General features: G+C 44.7%; 1 protein-coding gene across 2 annotated transcripts in view; it reads right to left on the bottom strand.

Annotated features, from left to right (window-relative positions):
- Nucleotides 1-8,746: 8,746 nt before the first annotated feature.
- Nucleotides 8,747-25,540, bottom strand: part of PCDH10 (protocadherin 10) — a 203,919-nt gene continuing 187,125 nt past the window's right edge. For both annotated transcript variants that reach the window (XR_003940742.1, XM_030191733.1), the window contains one exon: nucleotides 8,747-9,456. Coding sequence is in view for 1 of the 2 variants with exons in the window: in XM_030191733.1 (XP_030047593.1) it covers nucleotides 9,437-9,456 (20 nt within the window). In the remaining variant the exon portion in view is untranslated. The remainder of the gene's footprint in view (nucleotides 9,457-25,540) is intronic.

Here is a 25,540-nt window from a genome sequence, read left to right on the forward strand (position 1 = left end):
GTTTTGGGATCTTGCCAGGTACTTGTAACCTGGATTGGCCACTGTTGGAAACAGGATGCTGGGCTTGGTGGACCTTCGGTCTGTCCCAGTGTGACAACACTTATGTACTTATGTACTTGGGATTCTAAATGGAATCTTGCTACACTTCTTCATGGAATCTTGTTATTCTTTAGAATTCTAGAAGTTTGCTATTCTTTGGAGTTCTACATAGAATGTTGCTACTATTTAGGTTTCTGCCAGGTATTTGTGACCTGGATTGGCCACTGTTGGAAACAGGATGCTGGGCTTGGTGGACCTTCGGTCTGTCCCAGTATGGCAACACTTATGTTCTTCTGTTTTTATTAAGCGGTGGTAAGCACTAATGCATTCTTACTATACAGGAAAATGCGCTACCGCGGGGCGTGCTTAGGCGTCTTGCCGTAGTTTTGGCATCTGTGCCCACTTCCTATGTGCTAAAAATACTTTTAATTTTATTTTTTAGCTATGGGGGCATATTTGGGGGGGGGGGGGTGGGGGGGGGGGGGGGGGGGGGAGAAAGTAGGTATGCCCAGCACTAATCGATTTGTGCAGCTACACTGCCATATGCCTACCAATTAGCGCATGGTTAGAATATGACCCCTTTCCACTTACTAAATAGGTATCGGTAAGGGGTCACGTGCTAACTGAGAAATTAACGTGTGACCATTAATTGAGGAAATGAAAGCTCGTCCATTTTACAGCTCCACTAAAGGTGGCTTCAGCGCGCAAGGAAACCCATGCGATAGTCACAGCACAGGGCACCTTTTAGCGCAGCTTAGTAAAATGACCCCTAAGTGATATCAGTAGTATATATCTTGGTCCCCTCAGAACTTGAAACTCTTGTCCTGCTTCTTGGGTACAGTGGGGAAGTCACGAGGTGGGAGCCAATATCAAGAAATGTTTCTTCTTTATAAAACTGAATAGCTGAAGAAAGAAATCTGTCCAGAAAGAATGCGTGTGTGGCTATGTTGAAGAAAAAAAGATAAAGCGGATTAGTTAAAAGGTTTGAAAAAAATAAACTTCAAAAAAATGCTGACAAATAACAGGAAGGTATTTTGGATTTACTCATACCTCTTCAGTAGTAATTCAAGGCAAGTTACATTTCAGCACTGCAGGGGCGTAGCCAGACACCCAATTTTGGGTGGGCCTGGGCCTAAGATGGGTGGGCAGAACTCCACCCTGTCCCACAAGTGATTTTGTCTCTCCCTCTCTCGCATGCATGCCATATGGTCTCTCATACACCCCCCCCTCCCCCGCATACCTTTTAAGTAGCAGATTTTCACCGGCAGCAACTAATACACACAGCTCATATTGGTCCCACAGCCTTCCTTCTGATGCAACTTCCTGTTTCCGCATAGGCGAGAATACATCAGAGGAAAGGCTGTGGGGTTGGTTCGAAGAGTACATATCAGTCGCTGCTTGCTGCAGGAGAAGATCTGCTATTTACAAGGTATGCAGGAGGGCAGTTGTTGGGAGTTCTTGGCTGGTGGGGCTTGGGGATCCCTGCCAGCCACATCATAGGTGTGCTGCTACTGGGTGGGCCTGGGCCCACCCTTGGCTACGCCACTGCAGCACTGTAGATATCTTCCTGTCCCTAGAGCAGTGGTTCCCAAACTGTATGTCATGTCACCCTGGTGCACTGCAGCAAACCCTCAGGGGTGCCGCAAGTCTCGCCCTCCCTCCCTTCCACCGCCAGTTGAACCGCTACTGCTCCCTCCAATCAACTGTCTGCCTCCTCTCTGGCCCTGCTCCTCCCACACACACACACTAAGAGGGTAGAGGTTGGATGAAAGTGGAGAGAGGAGGGCAAGTGCTGGACAGAAGGGGAAAGAGGAGGAGGAGGAATGACACTGGAACGAAGGGAAGGAGGGCAGACACTGGATGGAAGGGGGGGAGAGGAGGGCATACATGGGAATGCAGCAGGTGTTGGTGGCTGAAGCATGCCACTGATTTGCTTGCTATGCAAGCAGAATTTTTATTTTTTTTTGTTACATTTGTACCCTACGCTTTCCCACTCATGGGAGGCTCAATGCGGCTTACATGTTGTATACAGGTACTTATTTGTACCTGGGGCAATGGAGGGTTAAGTGACTTGCCCAGAGTCACAAGGAGCTGCCTGTGCCTGAAGTGGGAATTGAACTCAGTTCCTCAGGACCAGAGTCCACCACCCTAACCACTAGGCCACTCCTCCACTGTTGCTACTATTTGAGATTCTACATGGAATGTTGCTATTCCAACATTCCATGTAGAAGTTGGCCCTTGCAGATCACCAATGTGGCCGCGCAGGCTTCTGCTTCTGTGCAGCCTTCTACATGGAATGTTGCTAGTGGAATAGCAACATTCCATGTAGAATCTCCAATAGTATCTATTTTATTTTTGTTACATTTGTACCCCGCGCTTTCCCACTCATGGCAGGCTCAATGCGGCTTAGGTACTTATTTGTACCTGGGGCAATGGAGGGTTAAGTGACTTGCCCAGAGTCACAAGGAGCTGCCTGTGCCTGAAGTGGGAATCAAACTCAGTTCCTCAGTTCCCCAGGACCAAAGTCCACCACCCTAACCACTAGGCTACTCCTTGGGCAGTGCACCTCGTCAGCTGGTGGAGCTTGGGCATCCCCACCAAGAAAGGTAGGACTCAATGCTGTTGGGGGTGGGGGAGACTCGAGAGGAAATATGTAGCCTGGGGGGTGCTGTGACCCCAGAAAGTTTGGGAATCACTGCCCTAGAGGGCTCACAATCTAATTTTGTATCTGAACAAATGGAGGGTTAAGTTTCTAGTTAAAGATCAGAAAGGAGTAGTAGCAGTCAGATTTGAACCTTGGCTTCCTGGTTCTCAGCCAGATGCTGTAACCATTAGACTACCATTGGATCAATCTAGAGTGTTTTAGATAGAGTCTGAAGGAAACATTTTAACGTCTTAAGAGCTGTAGTGCTGCAGAAGAAAAACAGCTGACAAAACTCAAGAGAAGTTGCAAAGCTTCAGTAGCAAAGAGCTATCACACATGGTCCTCTGTAGAAAGATGTAGAAGAAATTTGCCCCTTCAATGCCAAGCATGGCCATGTGACTTGTAACATAATGAACTGATTGTCTGGAGAAATAATTAGCTTTACGGTTTATTGTAAAATGTGAAAACCTTAGTCATCCCTACAGTCTATTTTAGGGTAGCCTTTAAAAATAACTATTCACTTTATCAATGACAGTACAGCTAGCTGCAGAAATATTTAGGTATAGGCACTTTCTGCAGGCATCTATGGATTTTCCATAGCAACATTTAAATCAAATTTCAGCTTATAGTATATGCAGAAATAGCGAAGTTACTTACCTGTAGCAGGTGTTCTCCGAGGACAGCAGGACAAGTATCCTTATATTTGGGTGACATCATCCCAATGGAGGCCAGCACTCTATTACTTTAAGAGGCTTTTGGCAACAGCCCCACTGCACATGCATGAGTGCCTGTCCACTAGACAGTTGTATTTCCTTGCCAGGTAAGTGACTCTGAGCACCATGCTGTACTTGAGAGCCCATTGCCACATCCTGACTGGTTCCTGACACAAGGGGTAGGATTCCGTACCCACCTGCTTGATGACATAGTACATTGCAACCTGATTGTCCATTGGAAATTAGATTAATTTGGTTCATCAGTTGATCTTTGAAAACCTTTAGAGCATTCTATATTGCCCTCAATTCCAGGAGACTGATATGGAAGGCTATCTCCTGGGAGAACCAAGTTCCTTGAGTGTCAAGCCCATCTACATGAGTTCCCCATCCCAGACTAGATGTGTCTATAGTCAGTATCTTTTGGAAAGGCCAAATTTGGAATGGTAGTCCCAGGGTCAAATTGGACCAAATTAGTCACCAGCAGAGAGACTGCTTGGGCTGTGGCATGACCTTGATGACATTCACTAGGTTCTCCGTGTTCTGATGCCATTGAGAAGCTAGGGACCATTGGGCTCTCCAGAAATGGATACGTGCTAAGGGTGTAACAAATACTGTAGAAGCCATGTGGCCTAGCAATCTCAACATCTGCTGAGCTGTTTACCTGCTGGATATTGTGAACCTGATTGGCATGATAGCAGTTGCTTGGCCCTGAGGAAGGAAGGCTCACCCATGCTCTGTATCTAGCAGGGCTCCTATGTTTCCAATTGCTGAACGGGTTGGAGATGGAACTTTGGGTAGCTGATTATATACCCTAGCAGCTCCAGCACCTGGATAGTTCTCTGCATTGAAGCTTGAGCACCCTCAGGCAATGTGCTCTTGATCAGCCAATCGTCCAAGTAGGGAAGCATATGCAATCCCAGCCTGTGTAGCAATGCTGTAACTACTGCAAGACATTTGGTGAATACCCAGGGTGCGGATGTGAGGACAAATGGCAGGACACAGTACTGGATGTGGTGCTTACCTACTAGAAATCTGAGATCTTTCTGGTGACTGGGAAGCATCTGGATGTGGGCATATACATCCTTCAAGTCCAGAGAGCATAGCCAATCATTTTCTTGAATCACGGGGAGAAGGGTGCCCAGGGAAACTATCCTGAACTTTTCCTTGATCAAATATCTATTCAGGGCCCATAAGTACATAAGTAATGCCATACTGGGAAAAGACCAAGGGTCCATCGAGCCCAGCATCCTGTCCACGACAGCGGCCAATCCAGGCCAAGGGCACCTGGCAAGCTTCCCAAACGTACAAACATTCTATACATGTTATTCCTGGAATTGTGGATTTTTCCCAAGTCCATTTAGTAGCGATTTATGGACTTGTCCTTTAGGAAACTGTCCAACCCCTTTTTAAACTCTGCTAAGCTAACCACCTTCACCACTTTCTCCGGCAACGAATTCCAGAGTTTAATTATACGTTGGGTGAAGAAACATTTTCTCCGATTTGTTTTAAATTTACTACACTGTAGTTTCATCGCATGCCCCCTAGTCCTAGTATTTTTGGAAAGCGTGAACAGACGCTTCACATCCACCTGTTCCACTCCACTCATTATTTTATATATCTCTATCATGTCTCCCCTCAGCCGTCTCTTCTCCAAGCTGAATAGCCCTAGCCTCCTTAATCTTTCTTCATAGGGAAGTTGTTCCATCCCCGCTATCATTTTAGTCGCCCTTCGCTGCACCTTTTCCAATTCTACTATATGTTTCTTGAGATGCGGCGACCAAAATTGAACACAATACTCAAGGTGCGGTCGCAAAATGGAGCGATACAATGGCATTATAACATCTAGGTCTGGACTGGGTGAAATTCCCCCCGTTTTCTTGGTCACAAGGAAAACCTGGAATAGAATCCCTGCCCTGGTGGAAAGGGTTTGACCACGTGAGACTGGAGAAGGGCGGAGAGTTGCTCTGCAAGTACATGCTTGTGCTGAGCACTGAGAAAACACACTCATAGTGGACAATTTGGAGGTGTTAACTGCCAATTGAGAGTATATCCCACTTGGATATACTCCTACCGGTTGGAGGTTACTAGGATCCATCTGTCTTGGAATGGATACTTTGACGACAGCTATGTTTTCCTGGATTCAGTCAAAAGGTCGCCCCCGCTTATGCCTGAGGTGCAGATTGTGACTGCTGTGTTCGTTGCTGGCAGGCCTGAGGACACTGGGTCTGGGGCTGCTGCTGAGGACAGGCAGAAGTAAATCTATACCTTTGAGAGTAGTAGGAACTTTTGAGGCCCACCAGGGAACTTCCTAGTAGAGAAGGATGCAGGAGGAGGCTGGGAGAGGGACTGGATGGTGTTAAGTGTGTGTTTTGATGAGGTCAGTGACTTCCTCTACCTTGTCCCCACAGCATGGTACGTCCGTTAGCCTCTCTTGACCCACAGGTTCAAGGTCAGAGACACACAGTCATGAGAGTCTGCACAACCCAACACCCCACTGCTTGCCCTGGGATTGGTAGCATGGAATGGTGCTACTAATTGGGTTTCTGCCAGGTACCTGTGACCTGGGTTGGCCACTGCTGGACGCAAGATACAGGGCTAGATGGACCATTGGTTTGCACTAGTATGGCTATTCTTATGTAACTGCTGGGGGAAATCTAAGGGCCCTGTTTACTAAGGACATTAGTTCTTTGTGTAGAAGTATAGATTAAGATAATAGGAGTCTTAAATCAAGTATACTTTCATGTATTATACAAAAAAAAAAGAAAAAGAAAAGCTCAAATCCGCTTACATTTTCCTGCATGAAACCCTATTTAGGAAATGGATATGTTAGCAGGTAAAAACAGACCTCAGTCAGTGCAGCATCACAACCCTGAAAAAGCACAGCTGTCACTCACTCCCCTCCCCCCCCAAAAAAAAGAAATCTATGCCTGTGAGATCTACGTCTGGAATGATCATGCCACAATTCATGTAAAACACATTGCTTTGCAAGTTTACAAATTTACTTGAACTCAAACACTGTCATTCAACACATGACATTAGTGAGGTAAAAACTTACCAAACTCATGAAAGCAAAACAAAACAAAAAAAACCCCGTTAATCCATAAAGTTAGTGCATTTTTGCAAAAAGTTCGATGGGCATGTTGGGTATTAGATAATGGAAGACTGGAAGAGATTATAGCATCAAACATGTTCCTTCTGACTACACCTCAAATACGCAATGCCCAGCAAAACTCCAGAAAGTTTGTGTAACCGATGTCTTATGTCACGCTGTTGACAGATACTTACAAATGTACCAGAAAAATCAGTTCAACTTCTACGACTCTACTACAGGGCTTCCCAAGTCGTGGGTCACAAAACCTAGGTGGGCTCCCTAAAGGTGCATCATTTATTCTGCACTCACAGGGAAGGTCACACAATTTTATCTGGCCACAATCGTGGGGTCACAGTTGCAAAATGATTGGGAAGCACTTTTGATCTGAAACAATACTCTAGAAATTGTCGCGAAAAGAAATGTTAAGAACAAATGGAATCCAGTGGACACCTCCCACAATAAATGATAAAACAATGAGGGGACTTGTGAGGCTGCAATTGAGCTTAAGTCCTGCCCACGTTCAGTGAATCTAGAGCTCACAGAGGGTTCCTTTTACTAAGGTGCGCTGAAAAATGGCTTGTGGTAGTGTAGGTGAGGGTTTTGGGCGTGCGCCGATCCATTTTTCAGCGCACCTGTAAAAAAGGCCTTTTTAAAATTTTTGCTGCCGCAAAATGGACGTGCGGCAAAATCAAAATTGCCTCACGTCCATTTTGGGTCTGAGACCTTACCGCCAGCCATTGAGCTAGTGGTAAAGACTTATGCGGTAACCAGGCGGTCATGATCTACGCGTGTCACTTGGTGCGCATCCGATACACGTGTCTGAAAATAAAAATGATTTTTCGGATGCGCGTATCGGACGCACGCCAAAAATGAAATTACCACAAGAGCCATGCGGTAACTCCATTTTGGCGCACGTAGACGCTTAAGCGGCTTAACAAAAGGGCCCCAGAGTGCTGTTCCATGTTGGCACCATAAGATACCTCCTGCCTGTGATGCTGCTTAGTGACGGAGAAAAGGCCAAAATGACAGAGAAGCGTGATCAATGCATATACTGAATAAAATGTCATTTACATGGGAAGAACAGACTCTAATCCTGTTGGTTTCTTGCAGCTTTTGACTGCTTAGTTCATAGGTTCATGACAATCCAGCATTTATATGTTTGCCAACTCTAACATTAATTGTATTTTCTGAATTGTTGACAGTATAACAAAGAAATCACATTTAACACACTTCAAGAATCATGACCCCGTTGTGCATGAATGTTTTTGCTTCAAAAATAAACAGAATTTACTTTCATTTGGGAACTAGATCTTCAATTGCTAGGAAAGACCTGTACAGTGATTTAAACCATTTACAAAACATTTGGAATGTTAAAATTATGACAAAATATTGCAGCACACATTCAGCTAATAAAAATAAGAGAACTACCAATTTTAATACATTGCAGATTAAAGTCATACGTTGATGTTATAAAACTAAAAGGTTGGGGAATTCTTTTTAAATTTGATCGCCATCGTCTTTCAAATAGTTTCATGTTTATAAAACAATTTTGAATATACTTTAATTTTAAAAAAAAATTATTATCAGACACAAATAATATTGATGTGTTTAATAATGTGCCATGTTCCTAACTCCAAATCTTTGTAGTGTACAAAATGAATTGGAAAACAATGTTTTATGATCGGTTCTCTATCAAAAACATCTCTAGCCAGGATTAGAACATTATATGTATATATAGTTATATATAGATATATATTTTTTTAGGTTTCCACAAAACTATGCTAAAGAAAGGTACGTTAAAGTCCTATAGCTCAGGGGCAGTTTCTTAAAATAGGTAATCTTCTGTTACATATCTTACATTGCAAACTGTACAGATACCTAGTGTTGCTTTTAACAACATATACAGGTGAATTTATAGATCCTATATAAAATTCTCTTTATGTGAAAGTAAAAACTAAAAGCCACAAAAAATAATGGAGGTGAAATATACTTTTGATAGTACATAGCGCTCAATCTGGTCATGTTAACAGTTGTTTCTTTGGCATTGAAAAATTCTGTACAATGTTTTAACAAATTTTTTCAGCTTGTATTTCTTTTATAACAAGGATATATAGGGTTGATCGAAATATGAAGTTGAAAATTACTATTAAAGATATATATATATATATATATATATATATATATATATATATATATATATATATATATATATATATATAATTTACCATGTATAACCTTGGGACCCTGAATTGCCGTCTCATTTCAGTATATCATATAGACCGTATGTATTTATTTATAAATCAACTAAATTGTACCAATTTTTCAGAAAATTATATATAATATATATTTTTATATTTATTTAGAAGCTTTGAAATAGTACAGTAAACACTTTGCAACACCGTGTATAAACTACAGAATGTCAGGTATTTTTGTGGATCTTCAGATTAACGACATTTGTATGGCCTACAGGTGAAAAGAACATGATACAATCTCTCTTGTAAAGTTGGAATCGTTTGGAGGGCAGAACACAATCACACACTCACACAAAAAAAAAAAAGAAATATAAAACAGTCACATTTAAAACAGTGATATTGCATTTATAATGCACATATTTCTCTTTATCCGTACGATTGGCTTCCGGTGAATATAAACATCTAAAGGGCTCAGTGACATTTTGGAGAGAGAAAGATATTTAGTGCTGTAAACAGGCACACACAGAGGCAGGCTCGTCACCTCTGAAGTTCTACAGTTCCACACTTTCCAACTCATTTCTCAGTCCCGCTGAGAGCACCCAGGTCCCCGTTGTCGGCCAAGAAGTCTCTGCTACGCTGTCCAATCTTCACTTACAGAGAACTGGCTGGCCAAGATAATGAAGTTGAAAAGTTGATGCTTTTTGTTGGTTGTCATTTGTGCAAATCATGCTGCTTCAGATAAGTCCTGTAGAATTGACTAGCATATCCTTTTCCGTGCTACAGGAAAGAAAAAATGAAAGGAAACAAAAAAAAAAAAACACAGTTGAAAAAAAAAAACAAAATCAAAAAAACCAAGCACCACAGAGAATTAGGTAACAACAACCTCTCTTTTCATCTTTTTAGTATATGAAGGATAACTAGCTATTAAAATAGAAAATACATTGTAATGGTTTAAATTTATATGGCTATCATACACTTTGCTACTATGATCCTCATGTTTAACACTTACCCTACACCTTCTCGCCAGAAACCCTTCAGTAGTTAGTGCAGCGGACTTTGATCCTGGGGAACTGGGTTCAATTCCCACTGCAGCTCCTTGTGACTCTGGGCAAGTCACTTAACCCTCCATTGCCCCTGGTACAAAATAAATGCCTGAATATATGTAAACCGCTTTGAACGTGGTTGCAAAAACCTCAGAAAGGTGGTATATCAAGTCCCATTTCCCTTTCCCTATTTGAGATTCTACATGGAATGTTGAAACTATTTGTAGATTCTACATGGAATGTTGCTACTATTTAAGGTTCTACATGGAATGTTGCTACTACTGGAGATTCTAGATGGAATGTTGCTACTATTGAGATTCTGTTGCCACCATTTGAGATTCTACATGGAATGTTGCTATTCCACTAGCAACATTCCATGTAGAAGCCTGCCCTTGCAAATCAGCAACGCAGCCGCGCAGGCTTCTGTTTCTGTGAGTCTGACGTCACACTCACAGAAACAGAAGCCTGCGCTGCCGCGTTGCTGATCTGCAAGGGCAGGCTTCTACATGGAATGTTGCTAGTGGAGGAGTAGCCTAGTGGTTAGTGCAGCGGACTCTGATTCTGGGGAACTGGGTTTGATTCTAACTGAAGCACCTTGCGACTGTGGGCAAGTCACTTAACCCTCCATTGCCCCAGGTACAAAATAAGTACCTGTATATATGTAAACTGTTTTGAGTGTAGTTGCAAAATACCACAGAAAGGCGGTATATCAAGTCCCATTTCTCCTTTCCCTTTCAATGTTCCATTAAAAACTATTTGAGTAACTGGGGTAAAGTATCACTTGCAAACTTCAATATTGCAAGTTAATATGACTAGAAAGATCAGCAAAATCAGAACTTAGCCTATGCCATTCTGAGGGAAATTAACGTCATCACAAAGTGACCCTTTAGTCTAGTTTGACCGGCAGGTTCAAAAAATGATGCATTACTGCTAACAATCCAAATCCAATTATTTATAACCAGGCTGCAAATTGAACTTGCACTATTCATGTGAAGAGGGTCAATGCATTAGCTAACCCGTCTACTAAGCACCTATGCAAGGCAAATGGACACTGAATATTTCAATTATTAGTTGAATTTCTTTTATTGGTTTTCAATACAAATATAAGCAAGAGCTCACAACATAACACAGGCACGACAAACACAACCCGATTCCAAAGCAGTTCTCTACTCTAGAAGTGGTCTGAGACTCAGTGGCGCTAAAATGGAGTTGTTACAGGTTAGTCCTGGATTGGCTGTTTCAGACCATGTGGTATTGCTGGGTCTAGATGTACGCCCGTTGATAAGGTTAGACCTTTGGGAGTGGAGCTGACAGAATATTTCAGTTTGGGAGCTCATGTGTTGGTATATTGTGTGGGGCTTATTAGAAGTTTATTTATTTATTATTACATTTGTATCCCACATTTTCCCACCTATTTGCAAGCTCAATGTGGCTTACATAGTGCCGTAAGGCGTTAGCCAAGTCCGGCAGAGAAATGAATACAGGTGATGTTGTGGTCAAGTAGGGTACATTAGAATCAGGCACAAAGGGGTTGGAAGAGAGGGAAGACTATATAATGTCCAGTATGATTGTTGGTTTTCCTGTGTCCCAGAATGTAGGCATTTATGTTGGGTCAGTAGGGTATTATTATTATTTGTTGCATTTGTATCCCACATTTTCCCACCTATTTGCAGGCTCAATGTGGCTTACAGAGGTCTGTTATGGCATTGCCATTCCAGTGCGTCAGATACAATTGGTGATGTAGAGAGACTGAGAGTAGGAAAGAGTTCTAAGAAAATAGTTATTAAAGAAAAGTTTCAGACTGGTGAGGATAAATGTGGTTGTAAAGTTAAGCTATGGGTCCTCTTTGTAGGCTTTGTTGAAGAGATAAGTCTTCAGGGATTTTCGAAAGTTAGGTAGTTCTTCGATTGTTTTCAGATCGGCAGGTAAAGCGTTCCATAACTGCGTAATCATGTAGGAGAAGGAAGTTGCATGTATAAGCTTACATTTTAGTCCTTTTTGATTAGGTTGGTTTTTAATGATTTCCTGAAGTTTAGATGCTCATATGTTGTTTTCACGGCGCTTGGTAGTGCGTTCCATAGCTGTGTGCTTATAGAGGAGAAACTGGATGCATAGGTTGTTTTGTATTTGAGTCCTTTGCAGTTAGGGTAGTGGAGGTTTAGGTATGTTCGTGATAATTTGGTTCTGTTTCTGATTCATAAGTCTATGAGGTCTGTCATGTATCCTGGGGCATTGCCGTAGATAGTTTTGTGGACCAGGGTGCAGATTTTGAAGGTAATACATTCTTTAATTGGGAACCAATGCAGTTTTTTCTCGGAGGGGTTTAGCACTTTCGAATCGTGTTGAGGTTGGTGCAGGCATGGGCGTAGATTGGGGGGGGCGAGGGGGGGCATTGCCCCCCCCAAACAAGTCGCACCGGCGAACTGGCGGGGCTTGTGTCTTCCCCGCTGGCGCTGCCTCGGTCCCTGACTCCCTGCAGCATTTTTGTCTTCACCCGTCCTGTACCCGTCGCCGTCAGCGCTGCCATTCATTCTCTCACAGGCAGCCTCGTTCCCGCTCCCCTTTGCCGCGTCCACTCCTCCGGCTCTCTCTGATGCACTTCCTGTTTAACAGGAAGTGCATCAGAGAGAGCCGGAGGACGCGGCAAAGGGGAGCGGGAACGAGGCTGCCTGTGAGAGAATGAATGGCAGCGCTGACGGCGATGGGTACAGGACGGGTGAAGACAAAAATGCTGCAGGGAGTCAGGGACCGAGGCAGCACCGGCGGGGAAGACTGAGGCAGCATGCTGGCTGGTGGCAGGGAGACAGGGAGAGACAGTCACAGGAGCACTGTTGGGGTGATGGGGTAATGCTAGGTAGGTGAGCGAGAGAGGTGGGGAATGTTGGTGGGGGGAGATGCATGGGGGAGAGAGAGGGAGAAATAATGCTGGATGTGGAGTAGGAGGGAGGGACAGCAAGAGAAAAGGGGAAATGTTGGCACATGGAAGTGGGAGGGAGGGAGACAGAGAGAGATGCTGTATGGGGATGGGAGGGATGCTAAAAGGGGAAGGAAGAGAACAAAAGAGATAGATGTTGGGCCCAGGGTGCAAGGAAGAGAGATACTGAGAGTGATGTGGGCAGTGGGAGAGAAGAAGGAGGGAAGAGAGGTTGTACATGGGGATGGATGAGAGGGAGGGATAGATATACATTAGAGGGGAAAGAGAAAAAGAGGGAGATTGTGGATCCAGGGACAGAAGGGAGTGAGGGAGAAATGCTGGACAATTGGAGGGAGGGGAGAGAGAGAGGAAGAAATGCTGGACCACAGGGGGGGGGGGGCTGGAAGATACTGGGGTGTGGATGTGTGTGTGGAAGGGACAGGGAGATATTAGGCTACAAGGGGAGAAAGGGAGCAGGCGTGCTGGGCTAGAAGGTTGGAGGGAGGAAGATGCTGCAAATGGTGGAACTATTTGGGAGAGGCCAAAGGGGAGGTGTGAAGGAAACAAATGAGAGGATGATAGTGATGGGGGGGGGGGCAGAAATGTGGTAATGGAGAATTGATTAAAGATGAAAGGAAATGGAAGGTTGGAGGAAGGACTGAGAAGAGGAATGGGGCAGCTAGTGGGTGAGAGAAGGAAATGGAATTTGATAGCTGAAATCTATAAAGGAGAAGGATGAGGACGAGGGTGAAATTTAAGTGATCAGAGAGGCAGTAAAGAAACAAAACAGAGAGGAAAGAGCTAAAAAAGAAATAATGTGTCAAAGGTAGGTGTAGTGAAGGAATGGAATAAGACAGGAGAGAAGAGAAAAGACAAATGGACAGCAAGCAGTTGAAGGAGAATTAGCAGAAAGACAGGAAAAGAGGAAACTGGAACCAGCATGATTGAACAGTAAAATGTCCAGACAACAAAGGTACAAAAAAGTATTTTATTTTGAATCTATTAAATGGAATATCAAATGGAAAGAAGACACTGCATAAAACAAAAGACACTGGGACCAAAGCAAATAGAAAAACTAAATGATCAGACAACAAAGGTACAAAAAAGGATTTTATTCAGAATTTATTAATTGGAATAGGTCAGCTTTTTGAAATGTGTATCTGTGAAATTTTGCATGTAAGTTTCAATTTTTCTGGTATTGCTGCATGCTGAGTCTGACTTCTTTAGTTAACTTTCCAGTTCAGTATTTTGCCTTCATATTTTTTGCTTTCTAGTTCCTTGTGTCATGTGTTTTTCACGAGGTAGTGTATTGGTGTTTTAGAGCCTGGTGTAATTACAGTTCTGCCTTTTCACGCATAAGGTTGCAGCTCGTCCTGTCCTTGGAATTAGTCCTGTTATGGTTTAGTAAGGTTATGAGTGTGTTTTTGCACACGTTTGTGTATAGTGTATTGCAGTGGAGAGATTGTGTGTTGGCTTTACTGAGGTGGCACCAAAACATCAGAAAGGGTGTAGAGCCTAAATCATGACACACTACCTCTTGAAGGATCTACATATAGAGCTTATGCATTTCTAAGGTCAACACTGGCATGGTATGGGAAAAGGGGTGGGGAAATACTACTGGAGTGGAAGAAGGAAAGAAGGAAGGGAGAAAGAGCTGGCTTGATCTCATACATATTCATTATGGTTATTCCCCAAAACAGCCAGCTCTTTTTCCCTTCCTTCCTTCCTCCATATTAGCATATCATTTGCATATGTATATATGCAAATGAATATGCTAATATGCTCCGCCCCATCCTTTGCCCCCCCCAAATGAAACAGTCAAACTACGCCTATGGGTGCAGGATTTGCAACCTTATGTGAGCACATCGGCCCTGTCATGGTTATGCAGGCATTGGTGTTAAACCACTTAGATTAATACATTTTTGTTGGGAGTACAAGGAATATTTTTGAGGAAATTGCAGGCTTTGCTAAATACTGTTATAGGTATAATCCTGAGAGTTAAAGGGCAGAGTAGCATCAATGTGGCAACACAAATTCTTTTGTTCTTATAAAAGTAAAAGAAATGGGCAAAAGGGAATCACAAAATCATTAATAGGCCATTGGATCCCTTATAGCCCCAGGTATGTCAAATCCTGGCTTATATCATGAACTCAATCATCTGCCTCTTTTTGCCTTTATCACAATGTTTATATAGGCCAACAGGCTAAAAACAAAATAGTAACATAGTAGATGACGGCAGAAAAAGACCTGCACGGTCCACCCAGTCTGCCCAACAAGATAAACACATGTGCCATTTTATGTGTATACCTTACCTTGATTTGTACCTGTCTTTTTCAGGGCACAGACCGTATAAGTTTGCCCAGCACTATCCCCGCCTCCCAACCACCAGCCCCGCCTCCCAACCACCGGCTCTGGCACAGACCGTATAAGTCTGCCCAGCACTATCCCCGCCTCCCAACCACCAGCCCCGCCTCCCAACCACCGGCTCTGGCACAGACCGTATAAGTCTGCCCAGCACTATCCCCGCCTCCCAACCACCAGCCCCGCCTCCCAACCACCGGCTCTGGCACAGACCGTATAAGTCTGCCCAGCACTATCCCCGCCTCCCAACCACCAGCCCCGCCTCCCACCACCGGCTCTGACACAGACCGTATAAGTCTGCCTAGCACTATCCCCGCCTCCCAACCACCAGCCCCGCCTCCCACCACTGGCTCTGGCACAGACCGTATAAGTCTGCCCAGCACTATCCCCGCCTCCCAACTACCAGCCCCGCCTCCCAACCACCGGCTCTGGCACAGACCGTATAAGTCTGCCCAGCACTATCCCCGCCTCCCAACCACCAGCCCCGCCTCCCACCACCGGCTCTGGCACAGACTGTATAAGTTTGCCCAGCACTATCCCCGCCTCCCAACCACCAGCTCCGCCTCCCACCACCGGCTAAGCTTCTGGGATTCTAAGATTCTGCAAGTAATCATGGAGACCATTAGTAATAAAACACTGTTACAATGTTGCTACAGCGCTGATTCTGTGGTGGCAGATAAGTGATCGCTTTCTATTTTATTTGAGTTTTATTACTAAAGGTCTCCATCTGCTGACTGAACACTTACAAACTACTACTACTACTACTACAAATTCAGGCAGCCACTAAATTTTGTTTAGCCTGCAAGATGTTGGCCAGACAAAATTTTACCGGTCAGAATTTAAAAAGCAAAGGATTTGCCCACGTAAAGCAAAGATACTTATCTGTAGCAGGTGTTCTCTGAGGACAGCAGGCTTTATATTCTCACAAGTGGGTGATGCTGACCCGTGTCGCCCAGTCCGGGACTTATGAATAGCATTAAGTAGAACTTTGTGGAGGAAGGCATCTGACGCTAGTCTGTCGTGGGCCTGAAGCCTGGAACAAAACTTAGGGACTCTGTGGTAGACCTGAGTGGCCATGGAAGGAAAAGCTTTCTCAGATAAATTAAATGAAGAGATGGTGCCTGAAAAAGGGGGCAAGGCATGGCAAAAATGAAGGGAAAGATCCTGGCCAAAGTCAAGGGCTAAAAGTGGCTGAATGACGACGAAAAAGAAAGCAAAACCAGACAAAATAAACTACAAACTAAAGGAAAATGTAAAAAAAGGGTGTTCCACAAACGGGATCACAATAAAGGATGAAAAACAAAATAGCTAAAAGGCACAAAAAAGCTCTTTGGACCGAGTGAAAGTGAGGAGACGGTAAAAAAACACAACCTCTCCTCACCACGGTAGAACAAGAACTGAGGAGACTGCGTTCTCGTGGTGGGCAGGCATTCACTCATGCACGGTGGAGCCTGTCTCACATTCCACAAAGCTCTACTTATGGTATTCATAAGTCCCGGACCGAGCACCACAGGTCAGCGTCACCCATGTGTGAGAGTCTATAAGTCTGCTTGTCCTTGAAGAACTGTTATGTAGCATGATATGAGCAGGGCCGCCGAGAGCCGGAGCCGGGCCCGGGACAAGGCTGCCCCTGGGCCCCCCCACCCGAGGTCGCCGCCCACCCGAGATCGCCGGGCCCCCCCTCCACCCGCTACCAGGCGGGCCCTCGGAACTAACCTTAAGCCTCCTTTCACTTCGCAGCAAGCAGCGGAAGGGCAGACATCTCCTCCTTCCTTCCATGCCCCGGCCTCGCGGACGTTACGTCAGGCGAGGGTGGAACACAGAAGGAAGGAGTGGCCTGCCCTGCTGCTGCTTGCTGCGAAGTGAAAGGAGGCTTAAGGTTAGTTCCGGGAGTGACGGAGGGCAGGCCAGGCGGTGGCGGCGATGGAGGGCAGGCCAGGCGGCGGCAGGGCCGGGCCCCCCGGAGGCCCGGGCCCTGGGATTTTTGTCCCCCCCTGTCCCCCCCTCTCGGCGGCCCTGGATATGAGAAATTTTCAGTTAATGATTTTGTTGGAATCAGATACAAATGTATATACATAAAATATATAGTTGCAAAGACTTCATGGAGCAGTATAAGATTAACTGGTCTGACCTTCACCCTCCCCTGTAACAAAGGCTAGCCGGGTAGGTACTTAAATTGGTAAAGACTCATGGGGTAACTGGTCATTAATGACCTATGCACATCACTTGGCGTGCATCTGATATGCGTGCCCGAAAAATAATGCACCAAAAATGAAATTACCGAAAAAGGCACGTGGTAACTGGGCAATAACTCCATTTTTTTGGCACATGTTGGGTGTGTGTAGATGCTTACACGGCTTAGTAAAAGCCCCCCTATATTTTGTATGATTTTTCATCAGGTTATATGAGGGGCTTAATTGGTCTGCCAGCCCGGAATGCTGTTAGCAACACTAGGGACTGCCTATTTCTTCATTTTCCATCTTGTAAGAAGGTTGTTCATAAACCTATGTATTATTCTAACTTTCCTTACCTTGCGACAAAATGGCAGAACTCTATACTCCCACAAATAAGGTTGGAAAGTAACATCTACAGAATTCGTAGAATGTCAAAAACCTTTTTGTTTAAAACATTTTACAACGATAGGATGTGATCTTATTCTGTATATTTTCTGTCTGCTTATGCTTTGATGATGTTATGCAAGTTGCATAACCTATAAATGTACTCACTCTGCTGCTCCCCAGTATCGCTCCACACTCGTCCATCCCTACACCCCTTCCCGTGCACTCCGCTCCATGGATAAATCCTTCTTATCTGTTCCCTTCTCCACTACTGCCAACTCCAGACTTTGCGCCTTTTGTCTCGCTGCACCCTACGCCTGGAATAAACTTCCTGAGCCCCTACGTCTTGCCCCATCCTTGGCCACCTTTAAATCTAGACTGAAAGCCCACCTCTTTAACATTGCTTTTGACTCGTAACCACTTGTAACCACTCGCCTCCACCTACCCTCCTCTCCTCCTTCCCGTTCACATTAATTGATTTGCTTACTTTATTTATTTTTTTTGTCTATTAGATTGTAAGCTCTTTGAGCAGGGACTGTCTTTCTTCTATGTTTGTGCAGCGCTGCGTACGCCTTGTAGCGCTATAGAAATGCTAAATAGTAGTAGTAGTAGTAGTAATCACCACATCTCCAAAGAACAAAAGTCTGCACATTGACAGCAATCAAAAAGATGGGATGAACCTCATAGACAACGACTCAGATTGAAAAGTTCATCTACCTACCTAATCTAACAAAAGAAAGCTATCTACGCCAGACAATGACTCTTAATCCTGTCAGATACCTTCTGGATATATATCACAGCAGATAGCTAGACAGGAACTCTTATGATGTCATTAAACATGTGACTCATTACCATGCTCCATCTCAAAACTTGATGGAACTAGTTTTCAGCTATCCCTGAGTTTTCATTGGATCAAATACACTCCACCTGACTTCAGCCTATGGCCCAAAAAGAAATTATAAAACCCTGGAATATTCTCGGTTCGCTCTCTTTCCTCTCTGCTGCTTCCTGATCTGCACTGAATCCCTGGGTCTTGCTGGACTTCACATATATCCAAGATAAGAATTTCTCCAGGCTCCAGCAACAACTGTGCAAGAAAAAGACTTCTTTTCCTGCAAGGATCTCCTTCATCACTCCAACCAGCAGCCTCCATCAAAGTGAGTTACTATTAATCCAGCCCAATTTATAATTCAGACTTTCTAATCTTGTGACACATTTCCCTTGTGTAAGATCCCTCAATACTGCCTCTTTTTAATATTAATGCATTACCTGTATTGTAAATAAACATTTTAAAGTTAAATATCTGGTCTTTATGTTTTGAGTGCATGTCCTTATTAAACCTTACAGCACAGGTTAATGTAATTCCCCAAATATATCCTTTCATTCCCCTTTTCCGATTTCTTTCTTTTTTTTTTTTTTACATCTTACTATCATTTTTACATTTTCAATTACTCAGAATTCTGAGAATGGCCACATCAGACTAGGGGTATGATGCAGAAAGCTTGCCGGTCTAAAGTAAACATTATTTAGCATCTAATGCACAAAGGGGTTCTGTATCTCTTTTACCATTTACCGCAGCAGCTACTGATAACCCTATGCATATGTATTACAACAAGCTCATCAGTATTAAAATGAGCATTTCCAGCAATGTACTCAGCTCCTACCTTTAAAGTGCAAACTTTAATGGCAGGTCTGGAGCTGTCGTTATGAGGGAGCAGTTTACATACACTATATAGTGCAAGCAGACTGGACCCCCATCCCCAAAACTTTAAGGTATCCCTGGTGGTCCAGTGGATCCCCCTCTCGAGCCCCCCCACATCTAAACCTCCCTGGTAGTCCAGCGGACCCCCTCCCGACCAGTGGCGTAGCCACAGGTGGGCTGGGGTGGGCCAGGGCCCACCCACATAGGGCTCAGGCCCACCCAACAGTAGTACACATTTAGCAGTAGCTGGAGGGGATCCCAATCTCTGCCAGCTGAAGACTTCCCCCTGATGGTAACAAAAATGCTACTCTCCACGATACTGGCACCTGCACATTCTCAGTTTTCAGCGCCTGCCTGCTGCAGACTGCCAAGGTGAAGAGAAGCATTTTTCCACCAGCTGAGATATTTTTTGGGTGGGGCGGAGAACACTTGGTGCCCACCCACTTCTTGCCTAGGCCCACCCAAAATCTGCTGTCTGGCTACGCCCCTGCTCCCGACTCCCTTGCCTCCTCCCGGAACAAAAAAAAAATCCCTGTTGGTCCATAGGACTCCTTCACGAGTCCTCCCCCCCCCCCCCCCCCCCACAGCCCAAAAGCCTCTGTGGTGGTCTGACTCCCACCCCCCTTCACATACCTTGAGAGTTGGAGGCAAAAAACAAAACGAATCCCAGATGGAGGCCATACAAATATTTTATTTAAAGATCAGTGCAAAAAGGAGAAGTGGTGTGGATCCATAAATAAGTATGAACCAAAAAACAGAATGGATCCCAGATGAAGGTCAGAGAATGGGCTGAGTGCCACCATTTTGAGACAGGTATTTTTTTTCCGGTACTGTTCTCTACAGCACCGGAGTTTTGTGCATCGAGCCCTACGAGTTCTGGAGAAATAATCTCCCCTCCCTCCTCAAAATACAGCCTAACGCACTTCTGTGGGAGTTGTAACTTCTGTAGCACAGAACAAGTGGGGAGAAAACATGCACAGCAATGCCAGTTTCCGCGGTATAGTAAGTTTTAATAAACATAGAGGCACATTTTCAAAGAAACTTAGACATACAAAGCTACGTGGAGGGCATTTTTGATAGGACATCTAAATCCAACGTTGGATGTTTTGCTGAAAATGTCTAAAAATCAAGGGGCCCTTTTACTAAGCCGCGTAAGCATCTACGCACGCCCAAATGGAGTTACCGCCCGACTACCGCATGGCTCTTGTGGTAATTTCATTTTCGGCGCATGTCCGATACGTGCGTCTGAAAAATATTTTTTTTATTTTCGGCCATGCACCAAGTGGCATTTGGCGCGCATAGGTCATTACTGCCCGGTTATCGCACGAGTCTTTACCGCTAGGTCAATGGCTGGTGGTAAGGTCTCGGACCCAAAATGGATGCGCGGCAATTTTCATTTTGCCGTACATCCATTTTCGGCAAAAATTTTAAAAAGGCATTCTTTTACAGGCGCGCTAACAAATGGACTGGCGCACGCCCAAAACCCGTGCCTACACTACCGCAAGCCATTTTTCAACATGCCTTTGCAAAAGGACCCCCAAGTAGTGAAAATAGCCTATCTTCTTTCAAAATGACCATTTCCTAGATGATGTTGTGCTTACTACATCTTTTTGGACCATTAAAAAAAAAAAAAAAGTCCACATGAAAAACACACAAAATCAAGCTACTGGGACATAGGAGGAGTCAAGCTTTCCTAGCAGACTGGCCACACAGACATCCCACCAGAGCAGTGGAGAACTCTAGGTAGCACTGCAGTGGACTTACACATAAAAGGTCCTAGGTACACATCTCACCATTACCCCCTTATATTGTATGGTGAGCTGTTCAAAACCCACATAAAACCTACTGGACCCAACTACATACCATTACAATAATAGTATCACAACAATGCAGGTTTCATCTATATGTGGGTACAGTAGTTTTTTTTTTTTGAGGGGGGGAGGGGGGCGGCTGGCCCTTTCCACCACAAGTGTAACAGGTAAGCGTGGATTATAGGCCTGGGTCACCTTCTCTACAGTGCCCTGCACCCACCACTAGGCTATTCCAGGAACCTGGCTTGCTGCTCTAATAGGACTGGCCATAACATCTGAAGCTGTCACAGAGGCTGGTATGTACTGTTTCATTTACATTTTTGCAGGGTGGGAGGAAAGTGACCACTGAAGGAGTAAAGGGGTGTCATTCCTTTGTTCCTGCAGCGGTCATCTAGGGCACTTTTTTGTGGCTTATCTATATAAATAATTCTCACCTCCAACATTCTGAAGCTCACTCTGTGGGAGGGAAACAGTGCTCACTCTTACTCATGCTCAGCCACACCCCCGACCCGCCCTCAGCCACGCCCCTTCCGGACATAATTCGCAACCCCAACATTCTAAATGAAGCCTCCAACCGGAAGTTGAGGCATCGAGACCGCTTTTTCCCCATTTCTGTGTGCCCCGCCCTCGTGTCGCAACATCATGACGACGACGGCAGAGCACTGACACTGACACTCGACGATGGCGCACCGCTGACACTCCCTTTCCCATTGCCCCTCAATGCCTCCTGCCGGTCCCTGGCCCGCCCTCCCTCTCTCCCCTCCAACTTCCAGCACCGCCCTTGGACCCGCACCACGCTCTCTCCCTCCCCCCCTGGCCCCCTCCTTACGTCGCCACTTCCCCTCTCCATTCTCCACCCCCCGAGTTCGCCGCTTCCCCTCTCTAACCCACCCCCCCCCCGAGGTCGCTGCTTCGCATCTCCTCCAACCTCTCCCCTCACAGTCAGCGCCAACACAAACACGGACACAGCGACTGAAGACCGGAGCACCTCCTCCTGCAGCCGATCGACGACTTGGAGGCAGATCCCGGTGCCCCCTCGCTCCGACCTACATCTGCCGCTGCTTCCCCCGTATAAGCGACATCCCGGCAAACAACCTCCCCTCCCAGCACAAACATGGAGGGGGGCACCAGAACAATGGGTGGGAGGGAGTGAGGGCCAACGCAAAGACGGACACAGCCACTAACGCAACAATACTGACACAGGGAAACGGAAAACTTACGATCTTAATGAACAACAGCCCTCCATTGCAGGACACTGCCTGTAGGTCCCCTATCATATACTCTTCACAGTAAAAAGGACTGATTCACCACATCACGGGGAAGGGGGGTCCTCACACCACATACACAGACACTCTGAAACATACACACTACACCAACAACCTTGCTACCGCCCATTTCATTTCAGCCAGAAACGGGCCTTTTTCACTAGTTTGTTAATAAAACAGGTCTAGACCAAAACTTCCAACTTCTAGTCCTGGATGTTTTTTTTTTTTTTCCCATTATGGCAGAAAAAACAGTCAAGTTAGGAACGCCCAGATCCCACACTTAACAAGCCCCTGACCTGCCCCCTTGTGATTTGAATGCACTTCTGACGGACTTCATAGAAAAACATCTAAAACTTGGTTTTGAAAATATCAATTTGGACGTTTTTGTGAGAAAAACACCCAAACGCAGATTTATACCACTTTTTGGATGTTTTTCTCTTTTGAAAATGAGCCCCATAATAACCTATGGAACTTTGTAAATCTAACGGCTTTGAAAATAAGCATCATGACAGCACATAAAGAACTGTACAGTCCATCCAGTTTGCCCGACAAGATAAACTCATAGTATAAAGTGTAACGTGATACGACATACGTACACTTGAGCTTGATTTGTCCTTGTCATTTTCAGGGCACAGACTGTAGAAATCTGCCCGGCACTGGCCTAGTTCTTCGGTTACTGGAGCTGAATCCGTCCAGCCATGATCAGGGCACAGACCTTAGAAGTCTGCCCAACACTGGCTTTACTTCCCAATTACTGGTGTTGCCATCTAACATCTGCTAAGCTTGTTTAGTTCCACGCCTTCTATACAGGATTCCTTCGTGTTTATTCCATGCATTTTCGAATTCCATTATCGTTTTCATCCCCACCGCCTCCCACGGGAGGCCATTCCAGGTATCTACCAACCTCTCCATGAAAAAGTACTTCCTGATATTATTCCTGAGTTGGATCCCCTGTAATCTCAATTCACGTCATCTAGTTCTACCACTTTCATGCCTCTGGAAAAGGTTCATTTGTTAAAACCTATAAAATGGAGGCAAAGTCCATAAATTGCTATTAGAGTAGACATGGGGAAGCCACTACATATCCCTGTTGTTAGAAGCTTGGAATCTTGCTCCTTTTAGATTTATTTATTTATTTATTTATTTATTTATTGCATTTGTATCCCACATTTTCCCACCTTTTTGTGGGCTCAGTGTGGTTTACAATAGGATATGAATAATAGAAATACATTTGTTACAATTTGGTTATGGATTACATTGTGCAAAGATATACGAGACATTCAAATATCAAATTAGGAATATGACAATGGGACATCAACATAGAAATAATTGGAAGGGGACAATGGGAAGCTAAAGGGTAGTGTTAGACAAAGACATATGGAGGGGCATAATTGAACGAAAACGCCTATCTCCATGGGCGTTTATCTCCAAGAACGGGTCCGTGAAGGGGCGGACCAAACCGTATTTTCGAAAAAAATAGACGCCCATGTTTTATTCAACAATGTGTGAGCTGGGCGTTTTTGTTGTTCAGCGATAATGGAAAATGAAAGCGCCCAGCTCAAAAACGAATAAATCCAAGGCATTTGTTCGTGGGAGGGGCCAGGATTCGTAGTGCACTGGTCCCCCTCACATGCCAGGACACCAACCGGGCACCCTAGGGGGCACTTTTACAAAAACAAAAAAAAGGTGAAAGAGCTCCCAGGTGCATAGAACCCTTCCCTTGGGTGTTGAGCCCCCCAAATGCCCCTCAAAACCCACCGCCCACAAGTCTACACCATTACTATAGCCCTAAGGGGTGAAGGGGGGCACCTACATGTGGGTACAGTGGGTTTGGGGGGCTTGGACGACTAATAAGCATTAAGCAGCACAATTGTAACAGGTAGGGGGGATGGGCCTGGGTCCACCTGCCTGAAGTCCACTGCACCCCCTAACAACTCCTCCAGTGACCTGCATACTGCTGTCAGGGAGCTGGGTATGACATTTGAGGGTGAAAATAAAAAGTTGAGAAACTTCATTTTTTGTGCTGGGAGGGGGTTAGTGACCACTGGGGGAGTCAGGGGAGGTCATCCCCGATTCCCTCCAGTGGTCATCTGGCCATTTAGGCCACTTTTTGGGGCCTTATTCGTGAAAAAACAGGGTCCAAGAAAAGTGTCCTAAATTCTAGCTAAAAACGCATACTTTTTTCCCATTATCGGTGAAATGCGCCCATCTCTGTTCGGCAGATAACCACACCCCAGTTCCGCCTTCGCCACACCTCTGACACGCCCCCATCAACTTTGTCCACATCCGCGACGGATTGCAGTTGAAAACGTCCAAAATCGGCTTTCGATTATACCGCTTTATTCGTTTTTGTGAGATAAACGTCCATCTCCCGATTTAGGTCGGAACTTGGGTGTTTTTCTCATTCGATTATAAGCAGGATGGTGTCCATAGTTCCATGGATAAGTGTATGATAGACTGGGGTGAGGGATGAGGGATCAAAGTGGATTCTGCCAGGTACTTATGATCTGGACTCGCCATTGCTGGAAGCATGATGGACAATTAGTCTGACCCAAAATGGCTATTCTTACAACACTTAGATGTGCAGTCACCCCGTGAGCCTACTGAAATTTCTATAATCTGTTTGTCATTTGACTACTTTGCACAATTACAAAGCATAAAATTGTATTGCTTTGTAAATTGTAGTGCTCTCCTGTCTCCCTGACTCTCACCTATCCACCCCCATCCTGTTAGACTGTCACTGAAATGCTTTGATGTTTCACTCATCCCCTGTCTCCATGCATATAGACTGTCACTGAAATGCTTTGATGTTTCGCTCATATATACTGTCATCTACCAACATTTGCTTATTTCCGATCTGACGAAGAAGGGCAACCTTCGAAAGCTAATCAAGAAATGTATTAAGTTATGTCCAATAAAAAAGGTATCATCTTATTTCCTTTTCCATGTTTTATTTTGTTTTATTTCTATTGATTACCTTTAAAAGTGGACTCACATGGCTACCACACCTCTCTACACAATTTGTGCAATCTGAAAATTTATTCACCTCACTCACTACTAACTTTTCCAGATAATTTTAATTTTAAGAAGCACTAGTCCAAGTACAGATCACTGGAACACTCGTCTATTTACTTTTATCTGTTCAGAAAGCTGATCCATGAGGCCTACTTCGCTTATTATCTATTAAATAGCTTTCAAACACAATAG

Source organism: Microcaecilia unicolor, chromosome 2 (genome assembly GCF_901765095.1).
Source record: "Microcaecilia unicolor chromosome 2, aMicUni1.1, whole genome shotgun sequence".
NCBI classification, from domain to species: Eukaryota; Metazoa; Chordata; class Amphibia; order Gymnophiona; family Siphonopidae; genus Microcaecilia; species Microcaecilia unicolor.